Source organism: Schistocerca gregaria, chromosome 1 (genome assembly GCF_023897955.1).
Source record: "Schistocerca gregaria isolate iqSchGreg1 chromosome 1, iqSchGreg1.2, whole genome shotgun sequence".
Taxonomy (NCBI): Eukaryota; Metazoa; Arthropoda; class Insecta; order Orthoptera; family Acrididae; genus Schistocerca; species Schistocerca gregaria.
The window spans coordinates 1,037,597,862-1,037,617,063 of record NC_064920.1 but is presented as its reverse complement, the minus strand read 5'-3'; the positions used below and the strand labels follow the sequence as shown (position 1 = coordinate 1,037,617,063).

The window sequence follows — 19,202 nt, the reverse complement described above, 5'->3', positions numbered from 1 at the left end:
CATTGGTGCTGCGGTGTTTATGGCAACCTAATCCTGGGATGGTAATTCCCTACTTCCACTGTTGCCAGTATCCGACCACCGACGCAGGATGACACAGGATGTTGCATATGACGCTACGTCATTTGGTTCAGAACCGGTGATCCTGTCTCGTGGTGGTCAGACTTGGTTGACCGGAACCTTGACGGTAAGTATGTCTGCCCTCACGTTCCCATGCAGTTCAACATCGGGCAACTCCTACATCCGAATGTCCCACAAATCTGTGGGCCAATACAGATCTACAATTGAAGCCATTATCAACCTCTGTCAGTAGCTGACAACGCTGTCTTACAAGGATACACAACATCTCCTTGTTCTTCACAGTGACCAGTCAATATCTGACGATGTTGACATATTTATATGACATACCAGACCTGGCAACAACGTTGAACCCGAACAAAGATAATACACTCCTTTGGATGTTCTACTTGCACAGAGAATACAGGGTGAATCACCTAAAACTTGCGCCGCAAATATTGCGAAAATGGAAAGTGCTATTGATGTGCGGTTTTCACAGAACTTGTTGGTACTCAGGGGCACGTATCATTACCAATAAACAGCTTGTAATAATACTTACAACGTGTATTTTTGTGCAGATATACACTTTTGTAAATGGAACGACACCTATCGACAATAACAAATTGAAAGGAATCTAAATTGTCTGTGGTATTGGTTACAGGATTGTAATGCGCGTCGTTTATGAGATACCGTAGTTTGAAAAGTTTCCACACCGACACTTGTTTGTGCCATTCGAGCTGCGTAGTTTGCTAGGTACAATGTTGTGTTTTCTACATTGTACTTGTGTGTTCCTTGAATACATTGCGACTTGCTCGTCAGTGTGTGAGAGTCCAAGCAGGAGGTCGTGAGTGAATGATGGGATTTACTAATGCAGAAAAAGCCGATACGCTCATGGTGCATGGGGAGTAGAAATAATACAGCTCATTCTTGTACGGTTTATGCTGCAAGATATCCCAACAGATGTCAACCACATCAGCAATTATCTATCAACCTCTTCAACCAGTTACGTGAAAGTGGTAGTGTAACACCTAGACAATGTAACAGAAGGAAGCAAGTGAAGACAGAAGGCGGAGCAAGTAATGTTCTTGCTGGTGTAGTAGTTGATCCGCACGATAGATCCCGCACAATCGCCCGAGGTAATGGCATGAGTCAGGCAAGTGTCCTACGCATTCTCCATCAGACTTCATCAAGAGCTGCACCTCTCTCCATCAGAGCTGCATGGAAATTATTATGATAATCGTGTTAAATGAGCAATCAAACGAGATACTATAGATGTATCACGTATCTTGTTCAGTGATGAAAACATATTTAACAGTCATGGTCAGGTAAGCCGCCGAAACATGCATATTTGATCTGTTGACAATCCCTGTTGGCTTGGTCCGGGCGATCGTCGGTGTCTATGGAGTGTAAACACATTTCTGTTTTTCATAGACAGAACACTGTGTTCACAAGTATCGCAGCCTCCTAACAGACCATCTTCCACGGATGCTAGAAGACACTCCATTGAAGGCTAGGAGGAACCCGTAGCAGCAACGTGACGGCTGTCCGGCCCATAGCGCATGGAGTACTACAGTATGTTGTCACGAATTGTTTCGAGATCGTTGAAAACCTGTATGTAGATCGCCCCTTTCCCCGTATTTGACGCCTGCAGAAAGCTGAAAGACCCTGTCTACAAGGAGATACCGACTACACTCGATCATATACAATGACATATTACTGCAGTATGCTTTGACATCTCCGCTGCAATGGTAGCACGTGCGCAGCAGTCGTTCCACACCAGACTGGAAGCGTGTATTGCCGCTGCCGGTGATCATTTTGAACACAGCTTGTCTACATATCTACATACATACTCCGCAATCCACCATACGGTGCGTGGCGGAGGGTATCTCGTACGACAACTAGCATCTTCTCTCCCTGTTCCACTCCCAAACAGTACGAGGGAAAAATGACTGCCTATATGCCTCTCTACGAGCCCTAATCTCTCTTATCTTATCTTTGTGGTCTTTCCGCGAAATGTAAGTTGGCAGCAGTAAAATTGTACTGCAGTCAGCCTCAAATGCTGGTTCTCTAAATTTCCTCAGTACCGATTCACGAAAAGAACGCCTCCTTCCCTCTAGAGAGACCCACCCGAGTTCCTGAAGCATTTCCGTAACACTCGCCTGATGATCATACCTACCAGTAACAAATCTAGCAGCCCGCCTCTAAATTGCTTCTATGTCCTCCCTCTATCCGACCTGATAGGGATTCCAAACGCTCAAGCAGCACTCAAGAATAGGTCGTATTAGTGTTTTACAAGCGGTCTCCTTTACAGATGAACCATATCTTCCCAAAATTCTACCAATGAACCGAAGACGACTATCCGCCTTCCCCACAACTGACATTACATGCTTGATCCACTTCATATAGCTCTACAATGTTACGCCCAAATATTAAATCGATATGACTGTGTCAAGTGCTACACTACTAATAGAGTTCAAACATTACAGGGTTCCTTTTCCTATCATCTGCACTAATTTACATTTATCTATATTTAGAGTTAGCTGCCATTCTTTACACCAATCACAAATCCTGTCCAAGTCATCTTGTATCCTCCTACAGTCACTCAACGACGACACCTTCCCGTACACCACAGCATCATCAGCAAACAGACGCACATTGCTATCCACCCTACGCAAAAGATCATTTATGTATATAGAAAACAACAGTGGACCTATCACACTTCCCTGGGACACTCCAGATGATACCCTCACCTCCGATGAACACTCACCATCGAGGACAACGTACTGGGTTCTATTACTTAAGAAGTCTTCGAGCCACTCACATATTTGGGAACCAATCCCATATGCTCGTACCTTAGTTAGGAGTCTGCAGTGGGGCACCGAGTCAAACGCTTTCCGAAAGTCAAGGAATATGGCATCCGTCTGATACCCTTCATTTATGGTTCGCAAGATATCATGTCAAAAAAGGGCGAGTTGCGTTTCGCAGGAGCGATGCTTTCTAAAGCCGTGCTGATGCATGGACAGCAACTTCTCTGTCTCAAGGAAATTCATTATATTCGAACTGAGAATATGTAAGAGAACCCTGCAACAAACCGATGTTAAGGATATTGGTCTGTAATTTTGAGGATCCGTCCTTCTACCCTTCTTATATACAGGCGTCACCTGTGCTTTTTTCCAGTCGCTCGGGACTTTACGTTGAGCAAGAGATTCGCGATAAATGCAAGCTAAGTAAGGATCCAATGCAGTTGAGTACTCTCTGTAAAACCGAGTTGGAATCCCATCAGGACCTGGCGATGGACAATTGTTTTTTTACTGGTCAGAAGCCACATATCTAGTTTATGCATTTGCGTTGTTCTTTACTGTGTGCTACCACAGATATTGTACAAGTGTCGCTGTGGGAACTTTTCCAAAGACGATGTCTCATAAAAGACATGCACTAGTGTCCTGCAACAAATACCACTTCCATTCTAATTTACCCTACTTTCAAGTTTTTTAATATCAGTGGACACAGTTCCATTTAAAAAGTGTATGGATGCACAAAATACGCACACTATAAGTACTATAAAAATCTGTTGGTCGGCTAACAATACGAGCCCCTGACTACCAATCTCTTCTGTGAAAGCCACACATTAATGGCAGTTTTGGGTGATTCACCCCGTGTACCCACCGATGTTGTATTCTTTGACAAGTTACATCTACATCCGATCATGTCTTCTGTGTGCTTGTCTGTTTTGGTCAGCCTGCGCAAATTCATGATAACAAATGAGACTCTTTGCTGAAAGTACAATTCGACAGGATTTTTGTACAGTCGCGCAATTCCATTGGTCCAACCCGGACAACTTACTGTTAGTAAACTATTCGTGGTGCTCGCATTGTTGGTGCTACTAGGTCAATACGGAAAACTGTATTTAATAACTCCGCTTTAGTGGCACCGTCATCGGTAGCATTTCCATCCCTATCGCGCAGTGATGGTATTGATCTTGAAATCTATGTGATGAAGTACATTACTTCAGAGTGTTGGTAGTGAACGCAAAGTCGAGAATATGGGTATTGTATATGTGTAAAGTGACATTGAACACTATACTTCAACTCCATTCAATTCAAAGCCGAAAAGGGGTTGAAAACTGTATTGAGTTAACGAATAGCTTCTGTTAGTAGTATCTCAGATCGTTGTACAGCATTACGTAGTGTTCCTCTACCAGCAATTCGCTGTTCATGCCATGGACGAGTCCAGGATTTTCTTCGTGAATTTTTCCGCTGTTCTTCGACAGTCCCTAACAGAGTTAACGCAGCCGATTCATGCGTGTCCGTCCTCGTAAGGAAACTGTGCGCTTCTAACGCCAGATGCAGCCTGGAACTGCCACGGGAGAGTGCTGCGGTCACAAATCGCTATGACGAACACGTTATATACAATGAGATTAGCAGGTCGTTCGATAGAGCGCAGAAACTGCGACGGACACCGCGTCTGGAGGGAACTGTGTGTGGTATTCGCAACGGAGTGTGAATCCCATTCGGCTGCGCGGCGATGCATCTGTTCGGCGTAGTGAGCTGGGGCTGTTCCTACAACAGTTGCCGCACACAGCGCAGAATTTAGCTTGCGCTCTGTTCCAGCGCTGTCAGGTATGTACTGTTAGGTATCTGACCTTTTTGACATTTTCGGTTCGATGGCGGTACTTGGCGGTGCTCTTAGTTTGGCGCGGTGTGCTGGTGTTGCTCTCGCTTCATTCTACTCCTGTGCTGTTCGGAATGTACTGTCAGGTACCTTGACCGTTTTTTGGTGTTTGGTGTTCACAGCGTGGGTGCCGTTCGGCTGCGTGGCGGTGGTGCTGTCGGGCGTGCTGGTGATGTTCCCCCGACAGCTGCCGCGCACTGCCCAGCGGCGCGCAGACGCCGGTCACCAGACACTGGCGGGCGACGTCGCCAAGATATCCTTCGAAGGTAGCAACGGCTATGCCGATCGTTTAATACATCAGTTACTGTCATTTAAGGAGCGTTCTACTTAACTTGAAGATTAGATTAGTACTAGATCATGAATACTACACTTCGTAATGCTGTGGAACGTGTCAGGTTAATAAAAGGTGTCTATACAAGATATTACATTACACAAAATATTACATGACACTTAATATTTTTAATTTTTTTTTGGGTGGGGGGTGGGGAAATTACCCACTTACTACGTCCAAAAATTCACCTAAGGAGTAGAAGGAGTTGCCATTCAGAAATTCTTTTAATTTCCTTTTAAATGCTATATCGCTATCTGTCAGACTTTTGATGCTATTAGGCAAGTGACCAAAGACTTTTGTGGCAGCATAATTTATCCCCTTCTGAGCCAAAGTTAGATTTAACCTTGAGTAATGAAGTGTTGTAGTCATACACACTGCTATTACTTTTTAATTCGTTAGGATTGTTAATAACAAATTTCATAAGTGAATATATATTTATTGTGAGGCTACAGTGAAGATCTATAGCTCTTTAAATAAGTGTCTACAGGATGATCTTGGATGAGCTCCAGCAATTACTCTGATTACACGCTTTTGTGCAATGAACACTCTTTTACTCAATGATGAGTTACCCCAGAATATGATGCCATACGAAAGCAGAGAATGAAAATAGGCGTGGTAAGCTAGTTTACTGAGATGTACATCGCCAAAATTTGCAATGACCCTAATAGCATAAGTAGCTGAACTCAAACGTTTCAGCAGATCTTCCGTGTGTTTTTTCCAGTTCAACCCCTCATCAGTGGAGACACCTACAAATTTTGAATATTCTACCTTAGCTACCGATCTATGATCGAAGTCTACATTTATTAATGGTGTCATTCCATTTACTGTGTGAAACTGTATATACTGTGTTTTGTCAAAGTTTAATGAGAGCCCATTTGCAGAGAACCATTTAATGATTTTCTGAAAAACATCGTTTACAATTTCACCAGTTAATTCTTGTCTGTCGGGTGTGATAGCTATACTTGTATCATCGGCAAAAAGTACCAGCTTTGCATCTTCGTGAAAAGATTTTGGGCCTTCAGTTCAGCACTCAAGTCTCGACATCTGTCCCCTGTAAGGACAACTGAGCACGAAATGTAAAATGACAGAAAACGAGCAACTTCTGTTGGTCCACGTTGACACTAATAACCGGGGCTACATGTCGTATTTGAATGACATAATCTTTTCCACACTTCCTTTTGTCTCATCACTTTCAATACGCCACTTGTTTAAATAACTGTTATCTATAAGATTGTTTAGTACCAAAATTTGTCCTTGTAAAACATGATTATATTTGAAGATGTAACAAGCATCACCCAGGCACGTCGTGCAGGTGTGTTCCTATTGAGTCTGTTCCTGTACCAACCGTATGGTCAATCCTGGCACACCTACAGGTAGAAGGCTGCACTCGAATGGACTGAAGCCTTCAGCTGAAAGTAAAGCACCATCAGCAACGCATCAGAGTCGCATGTGAAACAGTAGAGTGAACATCCATCATGCCACCAAGGACAATCGTGATCAATCATTGTGTCCGCATCATCACGTTAGGCGCAGAAGTCTTGTCAATTAGGGAAGTTGGTCGACATGTACACCGGAGTCTAAGTGATTTGCGGACGTGGAATCGGTTCTAGTGGACAGGTAGCGTTGAGGACTTGTACACACAGGTCGTCCACGTTCGAAAGGTGCTCAGGATGATCAATATCTACGACTTTTGAGTCAAAGTTGACGCGGGCTGAGTGCTCAGAACTGAATTCGGCGTTCGGAGAGGCTACATGGCGTCATGTATCGCATCAAAGTTGAAGACGATTACATGATGCCAATCTACATTCCCCACGATCATGGCGAGTTCCACGACTTGTATCACGACTCTACCGACTCCATTAAAGATCAGCAAGAAATCATGCAGAATGGACGTCCCAGAATGAGCGTCGGATGTTGTTTACGGACAAAACTCGTATTTGTTTCCACCTGATAATCGGAGACAACATGTCTGGAGACAAACCAGTCACATCAAAAGACTCCAGCACTGTGCTACACATGTGCAGCAATATCGTGGATGGAGCACTACGAAATATGAGACAGAGCCGGCGCCTTTTGTGTGTATTTGTTGTCTTCCTTTTGTTCAGATTTCCGTTGCGCGTTCTCGCGGCTCATCCACAACCCCGTGCTGTTATTCAACACCTTCAGCGGCGTGTGCTTCATGTTCGGAGTGATCGGCTACTGGATCTTCATGCCTAAGTACATGGAGACTCAGTTCCGGCAGTCGGCGGCTACCGCCAGCTTAATCTCAGGTAAGTGGTCTCTTTCATCCCGGCCTTTCCAAAAAGAAATTAATCTCCACAGTAGCACATGCGAAACTGTTGCGAAACAACAGTTAAAAATTTCTATAGGCCAATGGCGCAGATCAATATTCGTTTTATTTATTTGCTGTTATTATCACACAGCATACAATTTAGTGACTAAGCTAAGTTATGCAGTCACATTTTAAAACTGTGTAATTGCGTATATCATTAAATAATTAATGTACCACTTTATTGACAACTTTATAATTCATATTTTTTATTGTCTGAGTTTTAAACTGCTGTTGGTTTGTGGTGCGTCTTCCAGTGGAGCTCATTACTGTCATCACTTCCAGCATTCGCTGCACTTTTCTCAGTCTGTCGCCGCTTCCACCCTCTCCACTCCCCGCCCCCTCTCCCACACACACACACACACACACACACACACACACACACACACACTCCATGCGCACAACTTACTACCACTACTGCATAAACTGATGCATCTCACTCATTACATTCTATTGACAATAATGACTAGGTTCGTTCTGTCTTTGGAGATGTTAGCACATAACTGTGTTTTAGTGGTAACGGTACCTATTGCGATGAAAAGAAAATAAGATGAACGTAAAAATTACCACATGTTAAATCTAATATCGTACGCCGAAAAATACCCACAAAAGTAGTTTTTGAAGAATGGAAGCAGGAATTGATATTTTATTAGCAGAGAACGAATTAATTTTGAGAGACACTTAGATACTTGGTATTTTAGTACGGCAGCTGTTAATAAAGGACAAGTTTACGAAAAACAAGGAAACTTACATTGCTATGTAGATTTTTAGAAAGTTTCTGATAATGTGGAATAGTATAACATGTTCTCCATTTTTAGACACATGCTGGTATGCTATGGGGTATTTTTTGTGTTCAAGATATGGTTCACTTACTTCGTTAAAGAAAAATGTTAAATGGAAACGGATATGAACATATTTTAGAGCATTTTGAGACAGTGCAGTAGAGGAACAGTTCGGAGACGATGATTTGATTATATGATTGATTATATATCTGAGAGCAAATGGTTCGTTGACAAAAACATTCTTGAAATGGGCTGGAATACAGAAGGTCCAGACTTGAACACAACAGAACACTTGTGAGATAAGTTGTAACTTTGACTTCCCTCCAGACTACAGCGTCCAACATCTCTACCTTCTCTGGATTCCGCTCTTGAGGGAAAATGGGCTGCCATTCCTCCAAAAGCATTGAGAGACCTCACTGAAAGTGTCTTCAACACTAATGAACCCGTCATAAAGGCGAATGATAGACACAACCCATGTTAGTTTCCTCTAATAGGGTACTTTTGAACAGTTAATGTAGTTGGGAGGCTCCTATGCCGAAACTACAAAGAACTCAAATTACTTTCCTAGCTATGAGAAGTGTCACACGTCTGTACTTGATACCAGCTCAAAACATGAGGGACGCAACACCTTGCTCAATCTGTGGGATTGCATGTATGAGAGAAGAACCGGTGCCTGACCACCCCTACACTCTTCTACGACGAGCATGAAGCGTCAGACATATTCTCGATTCGTAGCTGAAAATAATTTGATGCGTCTTATCTAGCTTCCATCTCAGATGTCCTCTTGTCCACCTCCTTCACGCACTACAATGCCAGAGCGACTGTTCTGACGTTGGTAATGGACGCCTAAATGCCAATGCGATCGTATGGAGACGGTTGCGTATTGCCTGAGTGGACATAGCCATCCCAGTTACCTCTAAATAGGTTCCACGCAGCTCTGTTTCATTCTCATCGCTAGTTCTCCTGACCGCGAGCCACCGCCATGAGACATAGCCGCAATGTTTCACGTCCCACGACAGTGGATGAATGTTCGAATGGCGGACCAGTGGTGCGTGGCGTTTTTATGGTCAACGTCCCGTGATGATAATCCTTCTTGCCGTCAAGTGACAATGCACGCGAGGTCTAAGCCTGAAGTGATCCTGCATGGCATATTGGCAGACTGGAAAGTCAACACAAACGGAATTGCCTCGTTCACGACTACAGGCACAGCACGTTCAACTGAACTGCACTTCTTCATGTTTACTTTTACCTCTAGCACGCATGTGACCGAACGTAGCGATTTTCTGTGGTCAAACAGTGTTGAGAAAGCCTTTTCCCGATTACAAGAACAAAACAGTGTAGGCGTAAAAATGTTTTTAGCGGCGTATTGCGACATGAGTTGTAGCTAAAAATTATAGCTGAAGTGATGGCTGAAGTAAGGCCTAGATATTGGTACAAACGCATCGTTGATGATACGTAATGCCGCATTAAGCTGAAATGGAGAGCAAAGCTGGCATATGAGAACACTGGAGAACTAAAGTAACCAACCTGAGCGTTGATGGTTGAAACAAAACCCCTTCGCAATCCATGACGCTCTGCGTGGTCTCAACATGTGCACATATCTCAACCTACGTTTGATATGTTGAATGTGAAAACGATAAGGATAATTTCCCGTGAACCACGACAGGGTTGAGCTAGTGAAAGATCGTATTTAGGCACTCTCAGATGTCGTAGAAGAATGAATAAACTCGTAGGCACTTACTAACTTTCTCCTTTTTCTGTTGACCGGTACCCATTTGAAAGAGGTGCGCTTGTTGTACTCTTAACTCTAAATTTTTAAATAGTGCAGTAACTTACGGAAACCGGGTGTCTTTGTACTTGCTGTGTTCTGTTCTGCCATCTGAATTATCCTGACAAGACGCTTCAACTGGAATTAAAGATTTCGCTTTCTCATTCTCCTAATTGGTATTTCTCTTAAAATTCGCAGAACAGCCTCAAATCTGGTTTCGCAGGACAGGGCGGATCAGGTTATATTTGTGGAAAGGGGCCAAAATCAGTTACTGTCAGTTTCACAAAACATACAAACTTTATTTTCCGAAAACATTTAATCACACATGCCCTTAAAAGCATGTTGTTGTTGTTGTTGTTGTCTTCAGTCCTGAGACTGGTTTGATGCAGCTCTCCATGCTACTCTATCCTGTGCAAGCTGCTTCATCTCCCAGTACCTACTGCAACCTACATCCTTCTGAATCTGCTTAGTGTATTCATCTCTTGGTCTCCCTCTACGATTTTTACCCTACACGCTGCCCTCCAATGCTAAATTTGTGATCCCTTGATGCCTCAAAACATGTCCTACCAACCGATTCCTTCTTCTAGTCAAGTTGTGCCACAAACTTCTCTTCTCCCCAATCCTATTCAATACCTCCTCATTAGTTACGTGATCTATCCACCTTATCTTCAGTATTCTTCTGTAGCACCACATTTCGAAAGCTTCTATTCTCTTCTTGTCCAAACTAGTTATCGTCCATGTTTCACTTCCATACATGGCTACACTCCAAACAAATACTTTCATAAACGACTTCCTGATACATAAATCTATATTCGATGTTAACAAATTTCTCTTCTTGAGAAACGCTTTCCTTGCCATTGCCAGTCTACATTTTATATCCTCTCTACTTCGACCATCATCAGTTATTTTACTTCCTAAATAGCAAAACTCCTTTACTACTTTAAGTGTCTCATTTCCTAATCTAATTCCCTCAGCATCACACGATTTAATTTGACTACATTCCATTATCCTCGTTTTGCTTTTGTTGATGTTCATCTTATATCCTCCTTTCAAGACACTGTCCATTCCGTTCAACTGCTCTTCCAAGTCCTTTGCCGTCTCTAACAGAATTACAATGTCATCGGCGAACCTCAAAGTTTTTATTTCTTCTCCATGAATTTTAATATCTACTCCAAATTTTTCTTTTGTTTCCTTTACTGCTTGCTCAATATACAGATTGAATAACATCGGGGAGAGGCTACAACCCTGTCTCACTCCTTTCCCAACCACTGCTTCCCTTTCATGCCCCTCGACTCTTATGACTGAAATCTGGTTTCTGTACAAATTGTAAATAGCCTTTCGCTCCCTGTATTTTACCCCTGCCACCTTCAGAATTTGAAAGAGAGTATTCCAGTCAACATTGTCAAAAGCTTTCTCTAAGTCTACAAATGCAAGAAACGTAGGTTTGCCTTTTCTTAATCTTTCTTCTAAGATAAGTCGTAAGGTCAGTATTGCCTCACGTGTTCCAACATTTCGACGGAATCCAAACTGATCCTCCCCGAGGTCCGCATCTACCAGGTTTTCCATTCGTCTGTAAAGAATTCGCGTTAGTATTTTGCAGCTGTGACTTATTAAACTGATAGTTCGGTAATTTTCACATCTGTCAGCACCTGCTTTCTTTGGGATTGGAATTATTATATTCTTCTTGAAGTCTGAGGGTATTTCACCTGTCTCATACATCTTGCTCACCAGCTGGTAGAGTTTTGTCATGACTGGCTCTCCCAAGGCCGTCAGTAGTTCTAATGGAATGTTGTCTACTCCGGGGGCCTTGTTTCGACTCAGGTCTTTCAGTGCTCTGTCAAACTCTTCACGCAGTATCTTACCTCCCATTTCGTCTTCATCTACATCTTCCTCCATTTCCATAATATTTTCCTCAAGTACATCGCCCTTGTATAAAGCTTCTATATACTCCTTCCACCTTTCTGCCTTCCCTTCTTTGCTTAGAACTGGATTGCCATCTGAGCTCTTGATATTCATACACGTGATTCTCTTCTCTCCAAAGGTCTCTTTAATTTTCCTGTAGGCAGTATCTATCTTACCCCTAGTGAGATAAGCTTCTACTTCCTTACCTTTGTCCTCTAGCCATCCCTGCTTAGCCATTTTGCACTTCCTGTCGATCTCATTTTTGAGATGTTTGTATTCCTTTTTGCCTGCTTCATTTACTGCATTTTTATATTTTCTCCTTTCATCAATTAAATTCAATATTTCTTCTGTTACCCAAGGATTTCTAGCAACCCTCGTCTTTTTACCTACTTTATCCTCTGCTGCCTTCACAACTTCATCCCTCAGAGCTACCCATTCTTCTTCAACTGTGTTTCTTTCCCCCATTGCTGCCAATTGTTCCCTTATGCTTTCCTTGAAACTCTGTACAACCTCTGGTTCTTTCAGCTTATCCAGATCCCATGTCCTTAAATTCCCACCTTTTTGCAGTTTCTTCAGTTTTAACCTACAGGTCATAACCAATAGATTGTGGTCAGTCCACATCTGCCCTTGGAAATGTCCTACAATTTAAAACCTGATTCCTAAATCTCTGTCTTACCGTTATATAATCTATCTGATACCTTTTAGTATCTCCAGGATTCTTCCATGTATACAACATTTATGATTCTTTAACCAAGTGTTAGCTATGATTAAGTTATGCTCTGTGCAAAATTCTACCAGACGGCTTCCTCTTTCATTTCTTAGCCCCAATCCATAATCACCTACTATGTTTCCTTCTCTCCCTTGTCCTACTGACGAATTCCAGTCACCCATGACTATTAAATTTTCGTCTCCCTTCACTACCTGAATAATTTCTTTTATCTCATCATACATTTCATCAATTTCTTCATCATCTGCAGAGCTAGTTAGCATATAAACTTGTACTACTGTCGTAGGCATGGGCTTTGTGTCTATCTTGGCCACAATAATGCGTTCACTATGCTGTTTGTAGTAGCTTACCTGCATTCCTATTTTCCTATTCATTATTAAACCTACTCCTGCATTACCCCTATTTGATTTTGTATTTATAGCCCTGTATTCACCTGGCCAAAAGTCTTGTTCCTCCTGCCACCGAACTTCACTAATTCCCACTATATCTAACTTTAACCTATCCATTTCCCTTTTTAAATTTTCTAACCTACCTGCCCGATTAAGGGATCTGACATTCCACGCTCCGATCCGTAGAATGCCAGTTTTCTTTCTCCTGATAACGACGTCCTCCTGAGTAGTCCCCGCCCGGAGATTCGAATGGGGGACTATTTTACCTCCGGAATATTTCACCCAAGTGGACGTCATCATCATTTAATCATACACGAAAGCTGCATGTCCTCGGGATAAATTACGGCTGTAGTTTCCCCTTGCTTTCAGCCGTTCGCAGTACCAGCGCAGCTAGGCTGTTTTGGTTAATGTTGCAAGGCCAGATCAGTCAATCATCCAGACTGTTGACCCTGCAACTACTGAAAAGGCTGCTGCCCCTCTTCAGGAACCACATGTTTGTCTGGCCTCTCAACAGATACCCCTCCGTTGTGGTTGCACCTACGGTACGGCCATCTGTATCGCTGAGGCACGCAAGCCTCCCCACCAACGGCAAGGTCCATGGTTCATGGGGGGGCTTAAAAGCATACAAAGACAATACGGCTGAAGGCCTTGTTAAAGAAAACTTGAGCTACTTTCTTGGCTGAATGCCCAAAACCACACAGCAAACACAAGAACGGCTGAAGGCCTGGCTTAGAACTCAAAGCAATTAAAAATCTAAAGTAAAAAAACCCTTTTTTTTTAAAAAAACATTCAATAAAAACAGTTAACGCCTGAAGGTCTACGCTACACGTATGAAGGACAACTATAACTAAGGCACATTAATAAACAGTTTTTTCGAAGTAAGAGAATTTCTTTTAAACTTACAACAGAACGGCCGAAGCCTGATTAACTTATTGCACGGCTGAAGGCCACAAACAAATTTGAAACAACGGCTGAAGACCTTTATGTAGAATTTAAAAAAAACTGAATTAATACATGGCCAAGATCTCGCACAATACTTCAACTAAAATGAAAATCTCAATTTTAAACTGCAGAACAAGTGGTGCTCAGAAGTGTTCGAAGAGTCGGCCTGGGAAGGTAGCTCAAACGTAAGGTGAGGTGAGACAGGCAGCCAAGAGTTAAACTTTTGTAATCGGATGGCAACCTAAACTAGGCACGGCCCAAGGACCGATCAACAGTTTAACCAATACCCAACCGACCCACCTGAATTCAGCACGCAGACAGCATTAAAATAACTGCTCAGTCTAACCACACAAGCCACACACGGTTCCGCGAAAACACTTCTACAAACAACTCGAACAATACTGAAACCAGTCACTGTGGAACAACAAGAACGGATCACAAGTCGACACACAGAGAGAATCCACAAACGCTCGGCGACCAAATACACGTCGTCCGATGAGACGACCAACCGAACGACCAACCAACGGTCGTCCCCGCTCAAGTCAACACGACCTAGACTAAAGGCCTGCGCACACTTGTGACGTCACTGATGGCCGTGTCTGTATCGGAACGCTCCTGCTAAGCTCTCCGCAGCTATACGAACTTTACGAGTTTTAGAGCTGAGACGAGGGCTTCTCTTGCTTTCCTCTTCTACATGGCCTTGTAATGAAAGTATGGAAATTTATATCATTGAGTAAAGTAACTGAAGAAAACTGCCCTATGTTATTTCAAGATGTAGAATTATTTTGACGATTTGCCTTAAATACGCGTTTCTAGGCTTGAATACAAACTGTAATTTTAAATTGTGTCTTTTACCTCAGGAGCTACGTTTTCTTGCAGTAAAAAATCGGCAATATGCAACAACAAGTAGACGTTTTCGGTTTTAAATAAAGCAGCTGGAGCTCCTACAGAATTTAAGAATTTGTTTCCCCGGTTATTTTCGTAAATTTTCCTCTCCACTTCAAAATTTGCTGACCTCACACGACACTCAAATCATTCGACGAAATGGAGCACCTCCTGAGATGATGTTTAATAAATCAAAAATCCCGAAAAAATATTTTATTTCCCGGTTTCTCCAGAACTTTAGAACCTTAAACATGAAAAGATTGTTTCTCCTATATCCTTGACTGAAATTCGTGTCACAGAGTGCTGTTAATTTAATCACAATGCACTTACCTCGAAATCCTGCTTTATATACTGCTTAATCTGTCGAACACTGAATTCATTAAAGCAATTTTCTAAGGTAGTTTACTCAAATTGAAATTATTTCCAAATAGCTGCATATGTAGAACTGGAAAAAACATTCTGTTGCTCTTGCAAATAAAAGTACTGGAAACTCAATAATCTGGTAGGAATGATAAGGAATACTAAACATTTTAGAGCCACACTAATTAATATAGCTATTCTGTTTGACAATAGTTGCAAATATGAGAGACATTTCACAGCCAGCTTCGTATTAACCTCGCACCAGTGGTCCAGGGTTAAGAAACAAATTATACTGGTACATGATACATAACTGCTTTTAAAAACAATGTGGTGCAATGGAAAGAAATAACACGCTATAAATCTTTTGTCATTTACTTACCCCTGAATGATGCGGAGACACAAATTGATGTCTGTGAATAGCTGCAATCCAGCGATTTCTCAACTTCACACTTTTGGGAAAGCGAAACATGTGCACTTTCATGCCTTTTTGGGATTTATAATTTCCCTGGCAAAAAGGAACGCAACAAATGTATTCCATACTTCGAAGAACTGTAGGCGAATACTGAATGAAATATACATCAGTTTCGCGTGGCACACACATTCAACACGACATGCACGTCAACAGGACTGACGACAAAAGATAAGATGGCCAACAGTTTGTGACGTCACGTGCCAATATGACCGCTGTGCGTAGGCCTTGTATCTAGAAGGCTTTGCTCAAGTCCCCTTCCGTCGGACAGTGCATGTGTGTCGCCAGAGGTCGGCGAGTACTGCCTGTCTGGACCTCCTTGGTGCTCCACCCAACTGAACTCCCGGCGCACCACGACACGGAAATACTGGCGGTCGCTCCAAAGATAGTAAGACGGTACTCTTATCGATAGCGCTGCTGCTGCCACTCACGGGCAGGCAGGCCAGCAACTTAGTGAGGTCAGTAAATCGAATAAGAAACGGGGCGGCGGTACCGCAAAGACAAGATTCAAGTATTAAAAGCACGAACACGAGTCGTGCACGGCTCACAGCCTTCGTAGATTTCGATACCGTCTGGCTACAAAATGCACTGTATTCGTGTGGTATGTGCTAGGTCAACTGATGGATACTGTGGGTATATTTCTTGCTGTGTAGACTACGTGGGGGAGCAGCTCGCAGCTGTCAAGAAACGCCGGACAGCTGACCCCTGGCCGCGTGCCCGCAGGTTCCGTGGGGCTGGTGTTCACGGCGCTGGGGCTGATCACGTCTGCGCTGGTGATCTCGCGCTGGAAGCCGCGGCCGCGCTTGCTGGCCGCCTGGAACGTCGGCGTCGAGCTGATCGACGTCGTGGGGCAGCTCTGCCTCGCCTTCATCAGCTGCCCGTCCGACAACCTGCAGGGCTCCTGGGGACACCACAACACGTAACTAACCGCTCCAGCGCAGCTCCTAATGTCTGTCCAAAAACGTTCGCTCCTCTGTCTTCATGGAGTACTTAATTCCATTTTCTGGTGGACACTTTGGGCAATACATAAACGACTACTAATCTTTGACCATAGAACTCACAGCTCGTCTCAAAAATACTTTAGTATCTCCCCCCCCCCCCCAAGCGAACATTACAATGGAGGCACATGAAATGGCGTGCGTGGGAGGCACAAGTGGAATAATGCGGAAACCTGCCATGGCGGGCGCACGCAACGAGTAGTATGGGCAGACCTGCTACCAGAAGTGTTGACCTTACCCAGCACTGCGAGGCGAGTGTTGCTGCAGAATACTCACTCGTCAGCCACCCGCAGCAGCCGTGCGCTGAGTTTATCCCCGTGCACGTCTCTGCGCGGTTTCAGACCTTCTGCTTCCCGTATGTGGACTCTCACGGCGAGTTTTCGTTTACCCTTACGAGGAAAACGGTCATCTTCGATCGTGGAGTACGTGCGCCGACAGTGTAGTGCAGCGGCGTTGTCACGCCTATGCATATGCTAACGCGGCAACGAAGGACGTTTACGCGTGTGATGCCCCTAAATTTTGTTTCCTTTTTCCTAGGATTCATTTTAGGCCACCATGCACCCGGAATATCTGCAGTGCTGCCAAGAACAGTTTCGCCTACAGAAGGAACAGAAGTAGCAGCAGGATCAGGAGATGCAGGAACTGATGAACCAGAATGCAGATTTGCATCGCGCCCATGCCAGGCGCCTATTGTGTAGTTCTCCTCCCAACCCCTGCCACCCCGATGCAGTTTGCCCCTTTCGATATGTATACGGAAAGGTGGGAGAATTACCTGCGGGGGTTCGCACTGCACTCCCAGGAAAGGCGTATTGTCGATTCAGTAGATAAAACTGCCTTCCTGTTCTTCGGTAGCGTGGGTTTATAAGAAGATCTCTAAAATTTGAAGCCCCCCAATGAACACGAGGAACTCCAGTTTGACAAGTTTTGTCAGTTGTTTACGCAGTATTTCCGACATCAAACGCATGTGGTGGCGGCATGGTTGCAGTTTAACCAGTACCGCGTTCACACTGGACAATAGTATGCTCACTGGATCGCCGATTTGCACCGTCTCTCGAGCAAGTGTCGGTTTAAGGGTCCCAAATGTCCTACCTCGTGGCCGAGTGGTTCTAGGCGCTTCAGTCCGGAACCACGCTCCTGCTACGGTGACACATTTGAATCCTGCCTCGGGCATGGATTTGTGTGATGTCCTTAAGTTAGGTTTAAGTAGTTCTAAGTCTAGGGTCCTGATGACCTCCCATAGTGCTTAGAGCCATTTGATTTTGTCCTACCTCTCAAGCAGACTCGCTGATTCTAGACGTGATTATCCGGTTACCTCCCGATCTCGAGGTTCAAACTAGGGCGTTGACCCGACCCCTCTTTAACCGACATTGCCCAATCACACGAGCTTACAGCGGCAGCAAGGGACGTCCTTTATGATAGTTGGCAGGTGGATCAATTAGTTGTGCACGGTAAACAACCTCTGGTGCCTCGCGGTTTACCCCAGGCGGCCTCGTCTTTCGCCGGCTCAAAGCGTGTTACCGCCGTTGACTATTCCGGAGCAGTGGCGTCGCGGCGCTGACCGTCATCGCCTGCGCGGCGGTTTTCGGGTCCTCGGCGTCTTTCTCATTCCAGTCACTAGGCGAGCTAGCGGTCCTTCCCGGGAGTCAATTGTAGCATGCTCGATGAGACTGCACCTGGAGGCCTTGTGTCGGGTATGCCGTCAGATAGGCCATTTGGCTCGGTTTGTGAAAGTCGGCGTGCCGCAAGTCAGTCGTCTGACGTCCATGCGTTTCCACTGGGCACATTACTTGTAGTCTACACCTACATACCGGGAGAGGTGGCGCAGTGGTTACCGTACCGGACTCACACTGGGGAAGACGACCGATCGGTTCAGGCTAATGCCAGGATGCTTCCTCAGAAAGGCCACGGCCGGTATCCTTCCCTAACCCGAGCCTGTGGTCCGTTTCTAATGACATCGTTTCGACGGGGTGTTACATGCTTATCTCCTCAACCAACTCCTCCTATTACTACATCAAATCAATAGACGGCAAGCCACCTGACGTTGTGTGCCGGCCGGAGTGGCCGTGCGGTTCTAGGCGCTACAGTCTGGAACCGAGCGACCGCTACGGTCGCAGGTTCGAATCCTGCCTCGGGCACTGGTGTGTGTGATGTCCTTAGGTTAGTTAGGTTTAAGTAGTTCTAAGTTCTAGGCGACTGATGACCTCAGAAATTAAGTCCCATAGTGCTCAGAGCCATTTGAGCCATTTTTTGAGCCCCGGAAAGCACTCCCTCAAGATTTCAACAGTGAATCCCTCCGTGATGCACAACTCCTCTCTTGTAGCGTCTGCCACTGGAATTTTTTGAGCATCTCTGTAATAAATAAAAATGCCGTGTGACTAGGGCCTACCGTCGGGTAGACCGCAATCAGGTACAAGTCTTTCAAGATGACGCCACTTCGGCGACTTGCGCGTCGATGGAGATAAAATGATGATGATTAGAACAACACAATACCCACTCCCTGGAGGGAGAAAATCTCCGAGCCTCTCGGGAATCCAACCCGGGTCCTTAGGATTGACATTTTGTCGCCCTGACCACTTTTCTTTTATCTCATTTGGT

The 19,202-nt window shown here is 44.3% G+C and overlaps 1 protein-coding gene across 2 annotated transcripts in view; it reads left to right on the top strand.

Moving 5' to 3' along the window:
• The window catches only part of LOC126279638 (solute carrier organic anion transporter family member 74D-like), a 199,187-nt gene that overhangs the window by 129,578 nt on the left and 50,407 nt on the right, over positions 1-19,202 (top strand). For both annotated transcript variants that reach the window (XM_049979694.1, XM_049979695.1), the window contains exons 7-9: positions 4,848-4,991; positions 7,162-7,326; positions 16,333-16,528. In XM_049979694.1, the coding sequence (XP_049835651.1) occupies positions 4,848-4,991; positions 7,162-7,326; positions 16,333-16,528 (505 nt within the window). The remainder of the gene's footprint in view (positions 1-4,847; positions 4,992-7,161; positions 7,327-16,332; positions 16,529-19,202) is intronic.